Source organism: Schistocerca piceifrons, chromosome 9 (assembly GCF_021461385.2).
Source record: "Schistocerca piceifrons isolate TAMUIC-IGC-003096 chromosome 9, iqSchPice1.1, whole genome shotgun sequence".
NCBI lineage: Eukaryota > Metazoa > Arthropoda > Insecta > Orthoptera > Acrididae > Schistocerca > Schistocerca piceifrons.
This window is the reverse complement of record NC_060146.1, coordinates 147,851,429-147,875,029: the sequence shown is the minus strand read 5'-3', so window position 1 is coordinate 147,875,029 and position 23,601 is coordinate 147,851,429. Positions and strand designations below refer to the sequence as shown.

The following is a 23,601-nucleotide window of genomic DNA, read 5'->3' as shown; positions in this document are numbered from 1 at the left end:
ACAAAATCCCATCATGTAGGAGAGCCTTCTGGGCTGTGGAGTGAATCAAGTTGTACATTAACAAACAGAAGCAGCTCCTGCAGACTATTTCTGAAAGGTTTACTGACATCATTTTGGAAGGGACAACATTTTGGTGGTACTGAGGACATCAGAAATTGTTGAAATGCTTGTTTGCAAAATAGTTTATTTTCTATCACAATTCGTACCCAAATTCAGATAAAAAGTTCATCAACAGGATCAACTGCAATAACTGGAAATAATGCAAGTGATGGGGCCATTAATTTTTTATATTTTACAACAGTAAATAAAATTAATTTTCCTCAAAGGGGATTTGCTTATCTTCTAGCTACTTCAGATAAATAATCCCTATCTTGAATCCCATATGCACATATTAAGCACACAAACTTTGCCATAAAACTTCCACCTGCTATGCTGTGAGGACTCAGATTAAGCTGTATTTCACATGTCACAGTTTTTAGTCTGCTGTTATTTTTGAGCTTTGTACACATGGTCCACCTAGAAAATCTTCACTGTAATCGGTACACCAAATGTGTGTTAGAGGGTCAGAGTAGACAAATAGATAAACAGATAGATAACTAGAGGGCAGGAAAGAGAGGAGAAGGTTGTTTTAGGGGTAACAGAGGGGGGTGGGGGTGGGGGGGGGGGAGATTATATTTGCTCAAAATTATTAATTTATTTCCTCATTTGGAGATTATCTTATGATGATATAGAATTTACCATCATAATACAATGAAAACAAATTAATCAAAAATATATATGTACAAACAGAAATATAAGTAGTCAGTTAGTTTCATGTTCCATGGATCATTTTGAACAATAAATAATAATCATGTTGAATGAGTCCTTTTACATTCACATCGCAAATTAATTTCTAAATATAGCTGCATGCTGAACATTTATAAGTGTCCTTTTTTTTTTATTCAGATGTTGGTAATTCCGTCTTTTACACAGTACAGTAATAGAAATTCTTCTACATTATAGCAGTTGTTAAGGAGAAACTTTTTCAGTTTGTTTTCAAATTTCACTTTGCTGTCTGTCAGACATTTTACATCCCCAGCTAAGTAATCACATACTGTAGCTGCAGCATTGTGCACCCTTTTGTGCTAATGACAACCTTAATGTGGAAATGACTGTCATTTTTCCATATGGTACTGTAATTATGTACATCATTGTTCCTTTTGAACTGCTGTGGATTATTTTACAACAAACTCCATCAGGAATAACTTTATTCTGAAACAATAGTCAAGCTGCCCAACTCCGTAAAACAGAGATTTGCAAGATGATAATGGGTGAGCACCGCATATCGTTCTTACAGCATGTTTTTGAGCTATGAACACTTTCTTTCTTAACAGTGAATTACCCCAGAACATTATTCTATATAATATTCTTGAAAGAAAATATCCAAAATATGTCAGAATACCCATTTGTCTTTCCCCCAAGATTTGTAATGATTGTAATGTGGCTGAAATAAGTCATTTTGTGATATCCAAAATGTGCTTTTCCTGTTCAAATTCTCATCAATATGGAAACCTAAAAATTTTGGAATTTACACCCTACTTATTATTTTCTTGCCATGTGTTACACTTTTCATTGGTTTTAATACTGAATGCAGTTGGTCCCTGTTGTACGTTGTTCTTTGATACAGTAAAATCCGGTTTTTACATTCCCACATTTTATGTTTGGTTCCTTTTTACGTTCATTTTTGTCAGTCTCAACAGAAAGAAGTCCCATTTTCTCAATACAATGCTTTCCCATCATTAATGATTCTGTGTTAAATTTTTCCCACATTTTAAATATTCTTTGACATTATCATGACCATTAAAACCAATTTTTATGTAGATTTCTGCAAAAAGTGCATTGTATTCGTGACCACCTGCATTATAGGTTCGCAAGGATGAGAAAGTATTCTGAATCACCTCCTGAATGGTAATCATGATCTGACAATAGTGACTCTAGCAGCAACCTTCATTCTGCTCTTTGTGTTGTATTACAGCTTATTTTATTCACAGTCATTTATACAAATAAACACCACTTTTGAGGGGGGGGGGGGGCTTTCACGAATCGTTGTTAGTTCTGCGTGATATATGCTAATCTGTACTAGGCACCTAGTCTTAGGTTGACACAACCTGATGTAGACGCAAACATTCCTCCTCAAGATGCTCCATAACATGGCGACAATTTCTGCCATCCCTGAGTCAAGTGACCCCCTTGTCAGCAACAAGCTGTAGATTTTGTGCATGTTGTTCTCTGTTTAGGAAGACTGCCAACTTCATTGTTTTAACCAATATAGTGTTACAAGTTCTATTTATCGTAATTTCATAATGGTTAACAATAATAAGTCTCACATTAGAACACAAATATTTTTTTTTAATGTGGTTTCATGAAAGACTTTTGCTTCCGTGTTTTATTTATACCATTTGGACATGATTGAAACAAAGTAGGGATCCTGCGCACGTGTTTGTGTGTGTCAGCACTGAGTCACTGCCTTTATGATTGAGTATTGTATATTGTAGAGAGACAGGTATCGCTAATTGCTGTTAGAAAGAAACAAAAACATTTATTTCGGATTTTTGTAAATAGGCAAACTTTAAATTGTTTTAATTTCATATTTTGAACAATATAAACAGAATGACAGTAAGAGTAATTTATTCATTTTCACTTGTTGTGTTTCCTATGCTAACCTGTATTTGACACTATTTTGGGTTACTCCACTGAAAAGCGTAAAAAGGGGGTTTTACTGTATACACACAGTTACACCAGACAACATATGGACATAGTTTTCCTCTTCACTGCTGCACGCGTTGAGGACGCCCGTTGGTGACTGCTGGGCAACAAATGTGCTGCTGTTCCACTTACACTATCTCCAGTCTGTTCGGAAAGCTGGCTCCAGGTCTGTAAATACGCCACTCTGCCCCTTGTGCACCTTCGTGTCCTCCCCTCAATATACCTGAAAAACTCAGTCTGCATGATGAGTGAGATGTTGAGCTCAGGAAAATGACAAGATTATCATGTACTGTAGATCTTGACACACGATTTTCTTGTAAAAGTGTTACATTGTGGTCATGTCAAGTAAAGTGACAGGGTGTTGTAGCTGAGCCCTTCATTATTAACCACTTTCTTGAGTCCTGCAAGCAGTCATTCATTGTGTAGTGTATATTATTTAAGAAGAATATATATGAAACTCCCTTTTTTAAGCAGTTAAGTATTCTAATATTTTCTTCTCTTTGTGCAGTTTATTATACAGTTTTATTCTCTGATATAAAATGCTGTTTTGAGTTTTTTGGTTGTTTACCCTGGTAAATGTAAGCCCAAATGTACTCTTGCCCTACAATTATGTATAGAAATACTTAATAATGTTCTCCCTGATTTGCACAACAGATTGGTGGATGTACTCATTTAATGCAGTGTGACTACCAGTTTTTTAAATTGTTCTTTACAGTGAGCTTGACCATCATTTCTAGTTATTATTCGTACTGTCCTTTTATGCAGTCTAAAAATTGTGTCTTTGATCCCAGAAAAGAATTCCACAGTTAAGAACTTTGTATACATAGGAATAGTATGTCTAGGAATAGTACGTCACAACAGGACATTAACTGTTACCAAATGATTATAGAAACTTAAGAATAAAACATACTGAAGCCATTCTTTTTGCCAGCATCCTTGCGTGTTCATTCCATGTCAGTTGGCTGTCAGTATTCCTTCCTGAAAGCTTTGTGTTTGTTACACAATCTATAGATTTATCAACTATATTCAGTGTTACTTTATTACATACTGCTCAATCATAGACAGTGTTGAGGACTTCATTTGTTTTCTATAATAGAAGTTCTGGTATTTTATCAGTGACTATAATGTTACTGTCATCAGCAAAGAGAACTTTTTTCCATCTTGTATGCTGTCTGAAAAGCCATTGATGTATGTTAGAAACAGAATTGAACCCTGAGAAGCACTGTGTGTGTGTGTGTGTGTGTGTGTGTGTGTTTCTTGTCTGACAATTTTTCTACCAAAAATTTATCAGCAGATGTGTGAGCTACCTCTACCTTGTGCAATGTACACCCTGTTATATTGGTAAAGCTTCAGCTACGATGCTGTTAATTTTGGTTTTCAACAGCAATTGATAGGGCTCTCTGGAGGTGTCTGTCTTTGTTGCAGTAATTTGTGTTAAATATATCTGAAAGATTATATTCCATAACATTCAGTAGTTTTGTGTCCTTCAAGCACTGTTTAACAGCAGCCCCAATTTGTTCTTTCAGCTCTCAAATTCAACAGGGACACAACAGGAATTGTTTCCAATGGGCAAGCATCAGGAGCCAAGTGTCACAAAACTGTCAAATGGAATATTCGCACTTGGAAAGGACCAGCAATCTATCTTCATGACGACAACAGCAACCCCAGCCTATAAGCATGCTGTCAAGTGGTCGGATGTCCCAGTGGCAATTGGTGAGCTTAATTCCATTATCTCAGAATACCGGAGGAATCATGGCATTATCTCAAGAAGGCCATAATCAGTCTGCTGAAGGAAATACCCAAATTTTGAAAGACCTGCTACAATTGACTGCCTCCTTTCCTTTCAAAAATATTTTTTGTGTAGTGTATATGATGTTTCCATGGTAAACTTTCTGGTTCCACCTGAACTTGTAATACTCAGTTATTAGTGCCCCCCCCCCCCTGCCCCTCAAATCTACCTATGTGCTTTGACAGCCACCTTACCTTGTTGCACTCCAAGCCATTCCTTTTCCTGTTCCACTCAAAAATGAAGTGAGGGGAAAAACCAACTGTCTTTCTGCTTCAGTATAAACCTCAGTTTCTCTTATCTTTGTGGTCCTTATGCAAGACGTTTGTTGGTGGCCGTAGGATTGTCCTGCAGTCGGTTGCAAAGGCCAGTTCTCTAAACTTTCTCAATAGTGTTTTGCGAAAAAATTTGGTGTTTTCTCTGGGGACTCCCATTTGAGTTCACATAGGATTTCCACAACATTTATACCCTGTTGATAACAAATCTGTAGCAGCACTCCTCCTAATTCCTTCTACGAGGGCTATCCACAAAGTACATTACGTTTTGGAATTCCACTGCTGGGGACCTCTCCTTGTCAGTATCATAATTATCGTGGTGTTGCCTGAGAAGTGGAAATATTCGGCATGTTAGCAGTACATGACCAGCGAGGGAGAAACTGTGGTCTGCATACAGGCAGAGGAGGTGGCGGCATTGTGTAGGTGGCGAAGGCAAAGCAAGCCTGGTGACCGAGCATGATGAGTACACGGCGTCAGATGCGCGACCTAGATGCTGGGCAAACTGTCGTGCACAGGATCCCGCTGTAGATCCTGTGTAAAAATGGTAGTTCACTACAGTGTAGTCTGCCCAGAGCAGAGGCAGGCAGCGAGGGGTTTCATCCGCAGTTATTGGCAGTCGAACAGCTGTGCTGCTCGGGCTCCAGCTGCAGACCTCCAGAGACAGAGGCCACCTGTGTGGTCCACCATTTGGAAAGCACCGAATCTACAGTCAGACCCTTTGCCAGCAGCGAAGCTGCAGCTAGCAAGGGCAGGGTGGAGGTGCTGACTACTGGAACTGTGTAGATTTGTGGACCACCGACATTGGTTCCTCCCCAGGACCAGTGGCCAGCGGACTGCGATACCCTTGACTAAAAAGACAAGTATTTATACTGTCCTCCTTTTCTGTAGCATTGATTTTTATCAGGTATGCCACAATGAGTCTGTGGCTCAAATGTGAAGTATCCAGAAGGTGGAGTCTTTGCTTTTCTGCTGTGTCAGTGTTATTTACACTTGACGCCCACCTGCTCAGTGATGACACGACATAACCAGCTCGATGCTGCGGCAGCCGTACTTACTGCTTCGGCAAGCAGTGTAACTATGCTCGGCCATCTCACTTGGCGTGCTTCCCTGGCTTCTTGCATTAACTGGGGGAGGGTCTCAATTTTACACAGCCACACCAAGTAAGTTATTTGTGGTGCAGCATGCTTCGCTCCTTCAGAAATTAGTGTTTCCCAGTTATTACAAATTGTCTGTCATTGTTCTAATTTATCACCTTTATTATGGAGTTCAAATGGTTACTAAAAATTGTGGAAGCGCACTTTTTAGAATTTGGTGTTCTGGAAAAATCGCACAAGATATTGTTTACATTTCGCCAATCACATGCCACTAAAATGTTTTATAGTTTGTAATGGTTTCCTTCCTGAGTATGTAGTAAACCTGTCTAGAAATGGTTTCGTCATCACTGATTACTAAGATAAGCTGTGCCAAATGATGACGAAAATTTTTCGTTCTGTGCTTTTTATCTTCAAAGATAAGAATAAAACTGCTGTTGAACCAAAGTGACATCACAAAGCTTGAGGGATTCCTCGATAAGCTGTTGCAGTTTTTCTAACCAAATGACATCACACAATGCTCAGTTCACGTATTTACCCATACATAATAATACACATTACACTGACTCTATTACAATAATATCTGTCTCCTTTAATTTGTTTAAATAGTGCTGGGAGTAAATTATTATGGACTGATGATTTTTTTCAATAGTTTTGTGACATCCATGTACAGTTGTTTTATTCATCTTTTTAGAATTCAAAAGCTCTGCATATGTAGTGTTAGCTCCTAAGGAATTTTTTTAGTTGTTTCATCAAAAATGCAAGCAATTAGCCATTTTTTTGGTCCTTTGGCAACTATTAACAGTTTCTGTAAAGACAAGCCTTACACAAATGATTATGTGAAATTAAATCCTGCAAATGATATGTGAAGTGTAAATGGAAAAAAATAATATGGTGGAAGCTCCTGTAGATCTTCCAAAACTAAAAAACTCCTTAGGAGCTAACACTATGTATGCAGTGTTTTTGAATTCTAGAAAGATGAATAAAACCACTGTACACGGATGTCACAAAACTACTGAAAATATGGTGGAAGCTTCTGTAGATCTTCCAAAACTAAAAAACTCCTTAGGAGCTAACACTATGTATGCAGTGTTTTTGAATTCTAGAAAGATGAATAAAACCACTGTACATGGATGTCACAAAACTACTGAAAATTTCATTGGTCTATAATAATTAACTCCCAGCACTATTTAAGTGAATTAAAAAGAGATGGATATTACTATAATAGCATCATTGTGATGTGTATTTTTAAGTATGGATAGATAGGTGAATTATGCATTTTGTGACATCACATGGTTCGAAAAACTGCAACAGCTTCCAGAGGAATACCTCGAACTCTGTGATGTCACTTGGTTCAATAGCAGTAGCCGTAGAATAACAGCCAACTAGTTGCAAAATAAAGGTTTACTAAACTTCGACTCTGGTTTGGACACTTTCTAAAACTGTCTTCTTCAGAAGCTATATTGCATAGAATCACAAATTATCGGTACCTAGTATGGGAATCATTGACTTTGTCTAGTAATGTGTGTGCGTCATCCACTTAATCACCATTTAAAACACGATTGTACCTCTCTGTTGTAGAACTTTCTTAAAAGTTTGGTTCTATTTCATTCTAATACCACACGTTTGACAGTGGATCCAGCAACTTGTAGTGTGCCACTTGAAAGATTTGTATATATGTGACACTATAAAATTTTCTTCGGGTCTTATAGAGCCTAAGTATCCCATGTACAGAACTAATGACATGCACGAAGTGAAAAATGATCACAATAAAAAAAGTAAGTACTGTAAAAGTACCCCTTGATGTTTCCTAAAATAATTTTTATCCTTTTCCACTTTTCCTGATTTTTGTAAATTTACAGTTGTTTTTATTCCTGGAAAAACTTTTTTATTTAGGATAGGAAAGTGTCTCGAATAGAGTGTTCAAATGCCTAAATCAGGCTTCTAATTTTTAAAATTCTCCAGGGTTGGGCTCCCAGACAATTTTCATGTGATTATTGACAGCCCCCTCCCAACATTGGCAGCTGTAGAAGATATGGCCTCTGGATTTTTGCTTGTGATTCCTCTGCAAAATCTCAACACATATTTAAAAGCTGACAGTTATATCAGTACACTTATTTTTCCACTTATACTAGTTAAGCTTAAACCACAAGGTTCATTTACTGTTTTCTTAATTCTAAAAATTATTTTTCATGTTTATTCCACTGGACTATCTTGCTTCCCTACAGTTACCTGATCGCACTAAGTCATTACTTACGAACTAATACAATACAATACATTACTAAATTCTCCCATCTTTGCAAATTCCTGAGCAAACATTTCACAGTAGACAATCTAGCTCAACCCCTACTTATGCTTCACACTTCTGCTTGTTTACCAAATAGTTTTTTATTTACTTTAACTAATCCTCACTTACTAAAATTTACCCAGTCAACTGGTAGATGCACTGGAAGTTCATGGGGTGGGCTATTTTCTACCTCAGGTAGGTTGCACAAAGCAAAACCAAAATCAGTACAGTACTAGAAACTGAAATCTAGAAACTGAAATAGTTGTGGTCGCAATGAGATAGCATTGCTTATCATAATACTGCCTTAAAACATGTTGGGACATTCATTCAGAGAATGAACAAGGGCCAGGTATAGGATGCTATTCAAATAGGTGTGGTTCTGGGCTCAGGGTGTATACGCCCTGGGACAACCGGGAAATCTGGGAAAACCACGGAAGTCTTTCATCCACGAAACTGTGGAATAACCTGGAAATTTTTTAGACCTCCAAGGATTTTTCATTATTTTAGTTTTCAGTTAAATTTTTGTGGTTTTGACTGATAAGAACAGATAACTCTAACAAAGAATTTTACTTTAGCCCATTACTGCCGAATAATACTGCAGCAATAAAGCATAAACAAGAGAATAACACCAAAATAAAAATTTAGTTGCAAAGCAGATGTACCATTTACAACAACAAAACACAGTGCACACACAAGTGTCTGCCGACAGCAAAATGTGTAAAAGACTATGCAATATTTTGTAATAAGAAACCAATTTCAATGCGTCTTTCTTGTTGGCTTCGTTTCAATGAATGTGGCGTCACAGTTGTTTACATTTGTAACAGGTCGTGGGAAAATATGCAAATGATTGGAAAGCATTACTTTTAAAGTAAATTTCTTTTATGCAAGATTAATTACGTTAGTGTGACAATGTGCAATGAATTTTTTGAGGACCGGCCATTTAGAAAAGTTTCGGTCCCAGAAGACCAGCCATTTATGCCATTGTTTAATATTTTACTGGCACATTTGCATTTGATACATCTTAAAGGGTAACACACACTAAAAAAGACCAAGTTTCAAAGTTAGTTTTTCATATTTTAGCTCTTTCACTTATTACAAAATTCTTTCATAATGCAAAATATGGAGATTAAATGTTGCCGCGCATCAAAGAGCTTCCCAAAAATGTATTATTCTTTTTTATTTATTTTTATTTTTTTTATTCCCCCCCCCCCCCTCCCCCCACTTATACAACCTGTTGGTTGTTAACACATCTATCACCTTCTCTGGCCAATACAATGAGGGCTGTGTCAGGTTCATTATGGTTGTTCCGAAGACAGTAGCTGGGAGACAGAACGTCATACTCACTATGCCATAGATCGTACCATTGATTAACATCCCACTATCTCACAATTACAGCTGTACCATTTCTCAAGGCCTTGTTCATTCGTAGCAGTTTACTGTCACATCTGTGTGAATACTGCATTTCATTTACTGGGTAAATTACATACCCATAAAGGTTCAGCAAGATACTTAGAGATTATAATTATGGACAACTTAAATTGGAACAGTAGCATAGATAATGTGGGGAAAGCAAATCAAAGACTGTGTTTTATTCACAGAACACTTAGAAGATACAACAGGTCTACTAAAGAGACTGCCTACACTATGCTTGTCCCTCTTATCTAACCTTCCCCCACCCTATATCCCTCTTTCCTCTCTGTGGAAGGAACTAACAGATGTATTTAGTTGGAACTTGTGGGATGAGAGGCTATGGTTAATATACAGGGTGTTACAAAAAGGTACGGCCAAACTTTCAGGAAACATTCCTCACACACAAAGAAAGAAAATACGTTATGTGGACATGTGTCTGGAAACGCTTACTTTCCATGTTAGAGCTCATTTTATTACTTCTCTTCAAATCACATTAATCATGGAATGGAAACACACAGCAACAGAATGTACCAGCGTGATTTCAAACACTTTGCTACAGGAAATGTTCAAAATGTCCTCCGTTAGCGAGGATACATGCATCCACCCTCAGTCGCATGGAATCCCTGATACGCTGATGCAGCCCTGGAGAATGGCGTATTGTATCACAGCTGTCCACAATACGAGCACGCAGAGTCTCTACATTTGGTACTGGGGTTGCGTAGACAAGAGCTTTCAAATGCCCCCATAAATGAAAGTCAAGAGGGTTGAGGTCAGGAGAGTGTGGAGGCCATGGAATTGGTCCGCCTCTACCAATCCATCGGTCACCGAATCTGTTGAGAAGCATACGAACACTTTGACTGAAATGTGCAGGAGCTCCATCGCACATGAACCACATGTTGTGTCGTACTTGTAAAGGCACATGTTCTAGCAGCACAGGTAGAGTATCCCGTATGAAGTCATAATAACATGCTCCATTGAGCGTAGGTGGACGAAACTAAAATGAGCTATAACATGGAAATCAAGTGTTTTGGACACATGTCCACATAACATCTTTTCTTTATTTGTGTGTGAGGAATGTTTCCTGAAAGTTTGGCCGTGCCTTTTTGTAACACCCTGTATAAAATTGTTTCCTAATGTTTCATCTCTGATTGCAGGAGACAGTGTTTACCTCTGAAGATGTCTTCTTCAGTCCGAGACAAAATGTTAGGGAACAGTTTTATAGGTGAGCCACAGCCCCTCAGCCTGATCACTCAGACCAATCACTCAGACCCCAGTTTGGGGTGGACCCATTTGTTGTGAGGATATAAGAAAGAGTATGCAATCAATGACAGTAAAGCTGGATTAAACCGGAAAAGAAATGAAAAGTGGAATGAAGAACACAGTTAAAAAATAGGAGAAAGGAGGAAAAAAGCCAGTAAGAGGGGGGGGGGCATGAGGATAAAAAATGATTAGAGTAAATAATGAAATTCTTCCATCGGGAAAAAGAGTCTGAGCAGGCAAAGTTTCATTGTTTAATCCATCATGTTTTTATCTTCACTTCCACTACTTCCTCATCCTCTCTCTCTTTAATTTTTCCCACATCTACTTTTCTGCTTTCCTCATATTTCTTAAATCCAGTATTCATTGTGCTTCCATCTCTCTTCTTCTTAATACTTCTTTCACACTATCCTTCTGTCATATCTGGAATGGACCTGACACACTGCTATTCTCTCTTTGATGCTGTCCATCCTGCCTCCTAGTATTGACCAGCCATTCTGTCTTTTTGTAATTTTACGGTCTTCTCAAGTGAACTTTGCCACAATGACTGTACTAATATTTTTGCCCATATGAAATGTATTAGGTACGTGTCTATTTATTTGGGAGATATTACAGTGACCTTTCAGTGACAGCTGTGTGTGACTCCATGATGCACTAACACTTTCAGCATACGACGAGCCATACCTGGTGGCGGTCCTGCCGGAAGGCTTGGAGGTGCGCACTCTTGAGCCGGGCGCCCCACTGTTGGTGCAGAGCATTGCGCTGCCACCCCCGCAGCGGCCGAGACTAGTGGCGCCCTGCCGGCGGGGGCTGCTCTACCTCGCCTCTCCCGCCTTCGTCTGGTGCCTCCAGGCCGCCGAGCTGTCTCGCCAGATCTCCACGTTGCTGGAGCAGCGCCAGTTCCAGCTCGCTCTGCGGCTTACGGTTAGTAGCATGGAGTACTATGGGATAGGGATACTCAGACTGACAGCTGGGCTGATCTCTCTCACTCAGCTTAGAATGCTAACATAGCCCTAAAGCAAGTCCCACTGTCATTTAAAAAGTCAGATCTTGGAAATGATTGGAGATGGAGCAATGTGGTTTGTTGTAAAACATTTAGCAGCTCTCACAGTTTTTTTTTTTTTTATCCCAGGATTTCAGTGTGTGCCTCACTCGTCGCTCGTAGAACATTGCGATGATATTTGAGTTCTGCCCATGTTTGGCTCAGCTCTGGAGCATTAACAGTTGTCATTACTTCATTGATTTTTGCATGAAGGATAGCAGTGTCTTGACTGGGGTTGTGTACACACAATTCCCAACGTAACCCACACAAAAAGAAGTCGAATGGTTCCAGAATGAGATTTTCACTCTACAGTGGGGTGCACACTGATATGAAACTTCCAGGCACATTAAAACTTGTACTTGGGTTGCTCAGTTGATAGAGAGGACTTGCCCACGACAGGTGAAAGTCCCGAGTCTTGTCTGGCACCCAGTTGTAATCTGCTGTGTTACAGTGGGAGAGCATGGGGCCTGTGTGGGGAAACCATCACCATCACCAGCCACCTCTCAGGAAATGTGTCATTCAGCACAAGCAGCACATTTAAATTCCAATGTTGGGGTGCAGCATCATGCTGGAAGATGACGGGCAGCTGCAGTTCTTTGATCTGTGGTAGCAGAAGCTAGGTAAACATTTCCCATTATGCAGAATAAGATTTTCACTCTGCAGCAGAGTGTGCGCTGATATGAAACTTCCTGGCATATTAAAACTGTGTGCCGGACCGAGACTCGAACTCGGGACCTTTGCCTTTCGCGGGCAAGTGCTCTACCAACTGAGCTACCCAAGCACGACTCACGCCCTGTCCTCACAGGTTCGCAGGAGAGCTTCTGTGAAGTTTGGAAGGTAGGAGACGAGGTACTGGCAGAAGTAAAGCTGTGAGGACGGGGCATGAGTCGTGCTTGGGTAGCTCAGTTGGTAGACCACTTGCCCACAAAAGGCAAAGGTCCCGAGTTCGAGTCTCGGTCCAGCACACAGTTTTAATCTGCCAGGAAGTTTCATATCAGTGCACACTCCACTGCAGAGTGAAAATCTCATTCTGGAAACATCCCCCAGGCTGTGGCTAAGCCATGTCTCCGCAATATCCTTTCTTTCAAGAGTGTTAGTTCTGCAGGTTTGCAGGAGAGCTTCTGTAAAGTTTGGAAGGTAGGAGATGAGGTACTGGCAGAAGTAAAGCTGTGAGGACGGGGCGTGAGTCGTGCTTGGGTAGCTCAGTTGGTAGAGCACTTGCCCGCGAAAGGCAAAGGTCCCGAGTTTGAATCTTGGTCTGGCACACAGTTTTAATCTGCCAGGAAGTTTCATTTCCCATTATGGTTTGCTTTTCAAAGAAAAATGGGCCTGTCGCCCTATTGTGCCTTAGGCCAGCATGTGGTTATTACGGGTGTGTTCATATCTGTTGTGTGGGTTTTCAGAGCCCCAAATCCTGATGTGGTGATTCACATATCTAGAAATGTGGAACATTGTTTCATCTGAAAACAAGCACTTTTTCAGGCAGTCATTGTCAGCATTTATGGAGGTCAGTGTGGAACACGTGAAGGAATACCACAGAGGATAAAAGGCATAACTACTTATGTAACACTTTATGGACAGTTGATCTTGCTTCCTGCAATTCATGTGTAATGCATGACAAATTGATGTCTGGGCTTACTTTGAAATCCAACTTGCACTCTGTCAATATGTGCTTGAGACACATGGGGTCTTCAAGGAAGGTTTTTAACACTGCCTGTCTCCTTACAGTTTTTGAACCATCTCATTACACATTATTTTTTCCCCTGGTGGTGCCCTCCCATACTGGCGTCTATTCATTTTGCAGTACTGTTATCGCAGATTGAGATTGTGTATACCAGATAACATATTTTGCCTTCTCCTGGCCTGCCAGAATTTCAATGCACTTCGAGTTGATTCTGCAACAAAAGGACAAAGGAGAAAACTTTGAGAGCTGCTAAATGTTTTATAACAAACCATGATTCTCTGTACCTAATACCTTCGAAATTATGATTTTTTGAAATACGAGTGGGACTTCACGAGGACTTATTCTTTTGGCCATACTATCTGACACTGTTGTTTTTTTGTCATCAACTTTGTGTCTGAGCCACCTGCCTGGCATCCTCCTGCATTCCAGCACAACTGCCACCTCCCTGACTGCTAACAGTCGAGGCCTGCTTGCCCTTTGCTACCCTTTCCACTATAACTTTCAGTAATGACTCAAGCTTTAATAAGTGTCCAAACTGTTCATTTCATTATGTTCTTTGTTGTTAGACTTTTTTTCTTCTGACTCATTACAGTGCCTCTTCATTCTTTACTTGATCAATTCACCAATTCATCAACACACTTGCAACAACATATTTCAGTGGCTTCTAGTAATTTCATTTCTCTCTTGTCCGTACATCAGAATCGTACAGAGCTATGCTCAAAGTACGGCTGTTACTGACCTTTTTTGTGATCTCATGGTTTATATTTTTGGATGTTAGCAACTGTTTCTTTTCTTTTCAGTAAAGCTTTTTTTGACCTTTTTTGTGGTCTAATGGTTTATATTTTTGGATGTTAGCGACTGTTTCTTTTCTTTTCAGTAAAGCTCTTTTGTGCTGTGCAATCATTGCTACTCCTACCTTTCTTGCATCTCCCTCCTTTATCGGCCCTATTTTTTGAGACAGCAGAATTCTTGTTTTAGTTGAACATATAATGGGACTTTTGTTCCTGAACATTAACAGTTGGTAGGATGAGACCGACACTTCTACTATTGTCGGATGGGGCCTTTAGGAGTGGGGAGAGCCAGCCACTACATACTTAAAACAGTTTTGTCAGTAATGCTCATGATGTTGGAGCAACAGGTTCACCCTTCCACTGCTCAGTGTATAATTATAAAATTTCTTGCTCCTGAAGGAGTTCAAGCAACAGAAATTTTCCAGAGATTGACTGCACAGTTCGGTGATTGAACATTGAGGACACATGTCTTTGCCTGAAGTAAAAAGTTCAAGGAAGAAAGAGAACATGTGAAAAATCAGCTGCTTAATCGCCATTCCCGGACCATCATTGCAGATGAAAACATTTGTGCAGTTTATGACATTGTTGAAGGCGATTGATGGGCGAGAGTATCAAAAATTGCAAAACAAGTAAGAATAAGTTACAGGTGCAACAAGTGTTCATCACAAATGACCCACAGGGCCCTAAAGTGTGTTCCAGATGGCTTTTGACTGAAAACCAGAAGTTTGAGACATTTGTAGGTGTGTCAGAGGTTTAAGTAAGGTTTACTAAAGAAGGTGATGCGTTTTTGAGTGGGATCATCACCTGTGACAAAATGTGGGTCTACCACTACACCATGCATCCAAACAACCTAGTAAGGAGTGACAGAGGACAGGGGAGGGAAACTCGGTGAAAGCCAAGACTCGACTGTCAGCTGGTGAGGTTCTTTCAACTATTTTTTTTAAATCGACGAGGCATTTTGTTCATTGATTTTTTGCACGAGCAATGCACAGTTGACACTGTGTTGTACTGTGAGCTATCGGAGAAGCTGAGGGATGTGTGTTGCTGCAAAAAACGAGACCGACTAATTGAACAGGTCGTCGTCCTCCACGACAGTGCCAGGCCGCATAATGCAGCTCTAGCAGTCTCCAAACTACGGAAATGCACCGACACAATTTGATCATCCTCCTTACATCCTGGACCTATTACTCTGTGATTTCCATTTGTTTGAACCGTTAAAGAGACTGTAGGAGGACACAGATTTGAAGATGACAAGGGCACAGAGGAATTCGTGTGATATTGGCTGCTGGCACAACTGGCTTCATTCTATGATGTTGTGATAAAAAACCTTCCTTCTCATAGGGTAAAATGTGTTTCTAAAGTGGGAAACTTATGTTGAAATATAAATTGTAACCGCCTTTTGTTTTTCAATAAATGATTTTTTTTTTTTTTAAATAAAATCCCATTTATATTTGATTCATCCTTGTATATGCATCCAGCTTGTTCATTTTGTGTATGCACACATTATAGCTATCATCTAGCATTAGTGTCATTTCATTGACCACCCAGTTGTCCCTATTTACTTTCAGCGACTACTGCTACGTCACCAGCGAACAGTGTTGTTCAGATTTTCTGTCAGTTGCAAACAACTCCCACAGCTAGCTAGCCCTTTACTTTCCTCATTGCCTCTTCAGTATATAAACTACACATCAGTGGTGACAGTGAGCAACCATGCCTAACTACCCTGCCTTATGCTTTTCCAGATTTTGGCCTGTTGCCTCTTTCTTTCAGTCTGACTGCTACAATCTGCTTCTCGTAGAAAGAGTCAATTATCATTCAATTCTAATCTACAGTTACATCTACATATGTGCTCTGCAAGCCACCATATGGTGCATAGCAAAGAACATCCTGTACCATTGTTAATCATTCACTTTCCTGTTCCACTTGTATGTGGTATGGGAAAAATGATTGTCTGTATGTGTCTGTAAGAGCTCCAATTTCTCTTGCCTTTGCAGTCCTTATACTAGATGTATGTTGGTGGCAGTAGGATTTTTCTGCAGTCTGCCACAAATGCCATTTCTCTCACCTTTGTCAGTAGGGCTTTGCAAAAAAGAACATTGTCTTCTCTTCCGTTATTGAGTACACAGACCATTGCGGTAATATCATGTTTTGATGGAACATAGTGGTAACAGATCTAGCAGCACACCTCTGAATAGCTTCCATGTCCTCCTGTAATCCAGCCTGTCGGGGATGCCAAATACTCGAGCAGTACCCAAGAATGGGTTGCAAGAGTACTCTCTTCACTGTCTCCTTTACAGATGAGCTACTATTTCCTGGACTTTTCCCAATAATCCAAAGTTGACCATTCACCTTCCCTCCAACCGACCTTGTGTGCTCATCCCATTTTTGTAGCTTTTCAATTTTACACCTACATAGTCCACATGACTATGTCAAGCAGCACACTGCTATTATACATGCAAACAATATGGTATTGTTTTTCCTCCTCATCTTCATTAACTTAAATTTTCCACATCTAGAGAAAACTGCCACTTGTCACACACTTAGAAATTCTAATGATGGAAAATCCAGGACGGAATGCAACTATATTATGGAAAGGATAGTCGCTACTCATCATATAGTGGAAATGGCGATTCACAGATAAGCACAACAAAAAGACTGTTGGAAAGCGAGCTTCCAGCCAACAAGGCCTTTGGCGAAAATAGACCACACACACACACACACACACACACACAGTCTCTGGCTGCTGAAGCCAGACTGTGAGCAGCAGTGCTTTATGGGAGAGGAAGCTGGGTGGTGGGAGTAAGGAGGAGACCAGGGTGAGGAGTGGGAAGGATAGCATGCTAGGGGTGTAGGACAGTAAATGCTTCTTGTGGGAGTGTGCAAGGATGAGATGGAGACAGCATTTCCAGCTAGGTGCAGTTGGGAGTCCAGACAATGGATGGGGGAGGGGGGTTAGCAGAAAAAGAGAGAAGTAAAAAGACTGGGTGCATTGGTGGAATTGAGGACTGTGTAGTGCTAGAATGGAAACAGGGAAGGGGCTAGAAGTGTAAGGAGAATGGCTAACAAAGATTGAGGCCAGGAGGGTTACGGGTACATAGGATATATTGCAGGGGGTGTTCCCACCTTTCCAGTTCAGAAAAACAAGTGTTGGTGGGAAGGATTCAGATGTCACAGTGTGTGAAGCAGCCATTGAAATGAAGAATGTTATGTCGTGCCGTGCTCAGCGACAGCGTGGTGTTTCTTGGCGACAGTTTGTCAGTAGCCATTCACACTTTCAGACAGCTTGTTGGTTGTCACGCCCACGTAGAATGCAGCACAGTGGCAGCAGCTTAGCTTGTAGATCACATGACTGGTTTCACGTGTAGCACTGCCTTTGATGGGATAGGTGTTGTCTGTGACCGGACTGGAGTAGGTGATGGTGGTGGTGGGGACAGGAGGATGTATGGGCCATCTAGACAAATCCCAAACCCCCCACCAGGTTCACGTTCGTTGATAACATCTTTGTGATCTGGATCAAGGACATCCTATTCACATTCCTCCAGAACCTCAACACTTCCTCTCCTATTCGCTTCATCTGGTCCTACTCAGCCCAAGAAGCCATCACACTCAATGATGACCTCCACCGACAAACTGTGGCAAAGAAACAGCGGGACCAACCTGTTGCTGAGCACACCGCCCAACACGATGTTCTTCCTTTCAGTGACTTCTTCATAGCCAGTGCCATCTGGATTCTTCTCACTGACACCAGCTTTTCTGAACTGCGCGGGTGGGAACTCTCACTACAATGTATCCTACACTCGCTACCCTCCTGGTCTCAATCTTCATTAGTCCTTGTCCTTACCCATCTAACGCCTTACCTGTTCCTATTCCAGCACTACACATCCCTCTATTACACCAACACACCCAGTCTTTTTACTTCTCTCCTTTTCCACCTCACCCCCCCCCCCCCCCTTTTCCCACCCTCCATCTAACTTGCCGATTGCACCTAGCTGCACACTCTCTCCCCACCTCGTTCCTGCACGCTCCCAAGCAGCACTTACTGTCCTTCACCCCTAACCTGCTATCCCTCCCCCTCCTTGCCCCAGCGTCCTCCTTACTCCCACAACTCTGTTGTCTCTCCCATCGTGCATGGCTGTTCTGTTTGGCTTCAGCTGCCAGAGACTGTGGTCATGTGTGTGAGCTGCATTTGCATGCATGTGTATTGTGCTTGTGTTTTTTGTCTGTTTTCTACAAAGGTCTTGTTGGCCTAAAGCTCACTTTTCGGCGGTCTTTTTTTTTTTGTGCCTATGTGTGACTCGGCATCTCCACTATATGGTGAGTAGTAACTATAATTTTCATAATATTGTCATTTATAAATTTTGTCAAAGATTTTCTGTGTCCTTCTGTAATCAGTCAATGATGACACTTTCCCTTACACTGCAGTATCATCAGCAAACAGCTTCTCATCCTCTCTGTCAGATTGTCTGTGCTTACAGCCAAGAAGAGCTGTCCTGTCCAAACAAATTTTGGGCTTGCAGCCGGCCGTTGTGTAATATAGCCCTTAATATCTCAACTGGCAAGTACCCAATTGAAATATCATGGGATGTATAAACAGTGACTGGCTAGAAGCCCGAAATTTGTTTGGTCAGGACTGCACTTGTTGGCTTTATAAGTAAACAATGTGACGGACAACACATCCCGTAATATTCCAACTACCAGGTGCCCAATTGAAATATTGTGGCATGTATTAAACAAATTGTTTAAACATTCAGTTCACTAGGAAATTTTTAAAATTCGCAAGAACAGTCATATCATACTTCCCTGAGGCACTCCTGACAGTACCTTTTCTCCAATGAACACGCACCATCCAGGACAGCCTACTGGATTCTATTACTTAAAAAGCCTTCAAGCCACTCATATATGTGAGAATCTTTTCCATGTGCTTATACCTTTCTTAACAGTGTGCAGTGTGGCACAGTGTCACAGACTTTCTGGAAATGAAGGAAAATGGAATGCTCCTATTCCCCTCACCCATGGTTTCCAGGATATCATGCAGTTGACACCACACTGCCTAAGAATGAAAAGCATTTCATTTCATTGCACATTATTAGATACTTTCCCCAAATCTGCAAATGCTATGAATGTTTACTTGGTTTTCCTAAAGGTGCCCCCTATTAACACCTGGAATGCCAAAATGTTATCTTGAGTTTCCCTGCTTCCCCTGGAACCAAATTGGTTCTCTCTTATTCCACTTTCAATTTTCCCTTGCATTCTTTGATACAGTAGCAGTCTACTCTTGTGAGAATTTTTGTTCATTCTAAACTAGACTTGTTGTGTGGTAATTTTCATATCTATCTATTCATGCTTTCATCAAAAGTTTAGCAGTTATATTTCTTTTCAAAATCTGATAGAACTTCACCACTTTCAGTAGTCTCAATTTTTTAGGGCAGAAAAATGACAAATCATGGTAATTTTTATGTTCGTTAGGATATGACTCATAGCTGGTGAAAAGGAAAAGTGATTACAGAATGAACTAGTCAAAGTGAATAAGTTCCATAGGTTTTAAATAGAAATAGTTAGGAGTTGGGCAGAGAAAAAGCTTTGATTGAAGACAGAATATAATGGGACAGGATACAATGTGAAGAAGTATGCTGTTGCGAAGCTGCAAAATATTACTGTGTGGTAGTAAACAAGTCTTGTAATAGTGGAATGGATTAACTGCAGTTAGTTTCGTATGTTAAGAAGTATGGTGCTGTTGGTTAGCATTATTGCTTCAATTGTTTCTTGTTGCTTATGTAAGCTGAAAATACGGTGTGAAGTGTGCTGCCAAGGTGACGCGTGAAGTCCTTGAAGGGCTGTTTTCATGTAATTAATAAGTCTGCTCGACTTTTTTTGTTGACAGAACATATCAGATGAGTCAGAGGATGAGAAATCGAAGAACATCTATCACATACAGACACTGTATGCATTTGACCTTTTCAAGAATAAGCAGTTCCATGAGTCTATGAAGGAGTTTCTCAAACTGGGAACAGGTAAAGTCACCCAATAAAATACAACAACATTTTCTTTTTTAGTTCAAATTTGCCATTCTAACATTGTCATTGTAACAAAGCTTTCATTAATTGTAGTTGGTCACTGACTTTTACAACTCCTCTGCCCCATAGACAGTAACCCCTTCTTTAGGCTTACTCCACAAAAAAATTTTCTGGACTTGGTATGTTTTGATGAATAACAATGTAACAACCCAGACACATATATTATTTGTCGTATATATTATTTCTCATCCCTTTTTCTCAAGGCATACTACTTGTACAGGAATGAACGAGGTATTGTTAGAAAGATTTTTTAACTGGCTTCTGACATTGCATACTGATTTTGCACTAATACTTACTGTTTTTTAATAATTTTTACATAAAGGTGACTTTTAACTATCATATGCAGGCGGAAGTCATGGATGCCCAGCTCCATACCTATATTTTACGAAGCTAATGTACTAATTGTGAATAAGAGACTCCCTTTTCATATTATCTTATTACAAATATCATTTTATTTGTTTTAAAGCACTTATTAACTTCATAATTTGTATACAGCATAGCCATAGACAATTACTGTGATCACTGCGATAGTCTGTTATCTCTGCCCATCGTTCAAACTGACTTTTCGAAACTATTATACTTTTTGAAATGACAAACATATTTGTCATTGTTGCCTTGACTTGTGGTTTACATATTGCTAGTATGGCCTAACATCCTTACTGTAATGTTTGTCAAGTTAAAGTTATAGGCTGTGTGGCCCTACTGACAATTCCTGATATCTGCTCATCGTACAACCTGGGGCAAATGCTTTGAATGCGGAACCACGTTTTTGAACGCATGGAAATGTACCATTAATTCATTATTTCTCATTTGTCATTTCATTTTCAAAGATGTTTTCTCTTCTTTCCCATGACTTATACCAACTATTACACTTATTCCATACTGTCATTAATAAATCTATGCAAGTCTGAAGGTTTCACAGGAATTCCCTGGTAGCTGTAACTGAGCCAGTTCTCAATGTTACAAGAATCTACTTTGCATAGGGTGCTGGCTGTGCTCACTATCATCAATAAAAGGAGAAGAATGAAAATTTAGTTACTTATAAAAGAAATATTAGGAAGGATGAGGAAGTTAATGTAGAACTATATGGTATTTTCCTCAGGAAATAATAGATCTGTGTGTTTTAACACGTAACCCATTGCCTGAATATAGCCAAGAAACACTTCAGCCAATCCATCTTCCAAGGAATGTTATGTTTAGATGGTATTCACCTGCTGATTAGAATGTACAGAACATATGAGGTGTGATCAAAAAGTAACGCAATTTTTTTAAATTTCATATGCTTTATCGTTTTCAAGTAGTCAGTGAACTTTTGCTTTTGAAAAAGATTAATCAAAGAATATGATTCATCTTGAAAAATGGAATAAACTTCAGAACCACATTAGAAATGTTGAATGTGGCTTTTGGCGAATGTACTGTGAGTAAGACAAGAGATTGTGACTAGTATAAACATTTCAATGAGGGCCGAGAAGACATTGAAGACGACGACTGCCCTGGACACCCTAGCAAATCAATTACCAATAACAATGATGAAGAATTAAAGAAAATTGTTCTAGAAAATCGCCAAATGAACATAAGAGAGGTTGCTGATGATGTCAGCATATACTTTCGCTCATGCCAAGGAATTCTTTCAGGTGTTTTGGGCACAAAATGTGTAGCAGTAGCAGCAAAATTTGTTCTGAAATTGTTCAATTTCGTCAAAAAATGTCGTATTTACGTCACTCAGGAACTGCTAAAGGTGACATTGGTCCAAAACTTCTAAAAGAGGTTATAATAGGTAACAAAACATGAGTAAATGGGTATGACATTGAAACCACGGTCCTAGTCGTCCCAATGGAAACTGCCTGAAGAGCCAAGGAAAAAATAATTTCACTAGTCAGTCACATGTGAAGGTTCTTCTCACTGTTTTCTTGATTGCAATGGGATAGTGCATCATGAGTTCCGGCCTTGTGGTCGTATGGTCAATACGGGATACTACCTGGAAGTTATGCGCCATTTACGTGAAGCAATCCAAAGAAAATGACCAGAACTGTGGGAAAACCACTCATGGATCTTGCATCACAGTTCTACTCCCACTCACACCTCAATGCTTATTTGTGATTTTTTGCCATAAAACAACTGTGATGTTGTCTTAGCCACTGTATTTACTGGACATGGATCCCTGCGACATCTTTCTATCCCCGAGGCTGAATAGAAGCACGAAAGCCTGTCATCTTGCGACCATTGATGAGATAAAAACAGAATTGATGAAGGAGCTGAACACCATAATGAAAAGTGTGTTCCATAAATACTTCTGACAAAGGAAAAACCACTGGCACAAGTGTATGATATCTTAAAATTTTGTATTTGTGGGGATCCACATCCTCCAGATGCTTAATAAATGTAAACATGGTAGGCTGTAATCTGATATTTATTTAACCATGTGATTAGCTAATTTAAACGAAAGGTCATTGTCAAGTACAAGTAAAAATATGATCTTAAAAGGTTTCACTGTAGTGTGGATCCTTTCGTAAAATGACGGAATATGGCTACTTTTTACTTGTACTTGACGATAAAGTTTATTCAAAATTAGCTAATCACACAATTAAATAAACATCTCATTGCAGCTCACTACTGACCAAGTTTCTGTTTATCATGTATTATATCTGAACGGGACAAAGTTCAAGTTGCTAGATAAAGAAAGATACTTTAATAAAATCACAAATTCCAGCTATTTTTTGATCACACTTCATATCCATTCCTGTAACAAAAGGAACCTCATCCAGTGATGCTGGAAGCTTACCCTCAAGAAAGAGTAGATAATAGATCCCTGTAAGGTGATATGGGAATATAAGAGGTCTAGTCAATTCTGTCATACCACACCACATGTTTACAGAAAAGCATTCTTGAAAATGTCTCCACTAAACCATATGGATTTTTATCAGACCACCGATGTGAGTTGTGAGTGTTATTCATACCGCCATGAATTAAAGTGTGTTTGTCAGAAACGGTACTGGCAGGATTACTTGGTGATTTGCAACTAGCCAACAACAAAATTCCAATCATCTACTTTTTTCTCCTTCCCAAAGGTGCTGAATCCAGCATAAATGATAAAACTAAAGACTATGTATATGTTATGTCCACCATATTCTTGTACATGGAACCCCAATATTTGTTAAA

At 39.8% G+C, this 23,601-nt stretch overlaps 1 protein-coding gene across 1 annotated transcript in view; it reads left to right on the top strand.

Annotated features, from left to right (window-relative positions):
- The window catches only part of LOC124716960 (vam6/Vps39-like protein), a 118,473-nt gene that overhangs the window by 20,969 nt on the left and 73,903 nt on the right, over nt 1-23,601 (top strand). The window contains exons 5-7 of the mRNA XM_047243558.1: nt 4,272-4,458; nt 11,519-11,775; nt 20,250-20,379. Of these exons, the coding sequence (XP_047099514.1) occupies nt 4,272-4,458; nt 11,519-11,775; nt 20,250-20,379 (574 nt within the window). The remainder of the gene's footprint in view (nt 1-4,271; nt 4,459-11,518; nt 11,776-20,249; nt 20,380-23,601) is intronic.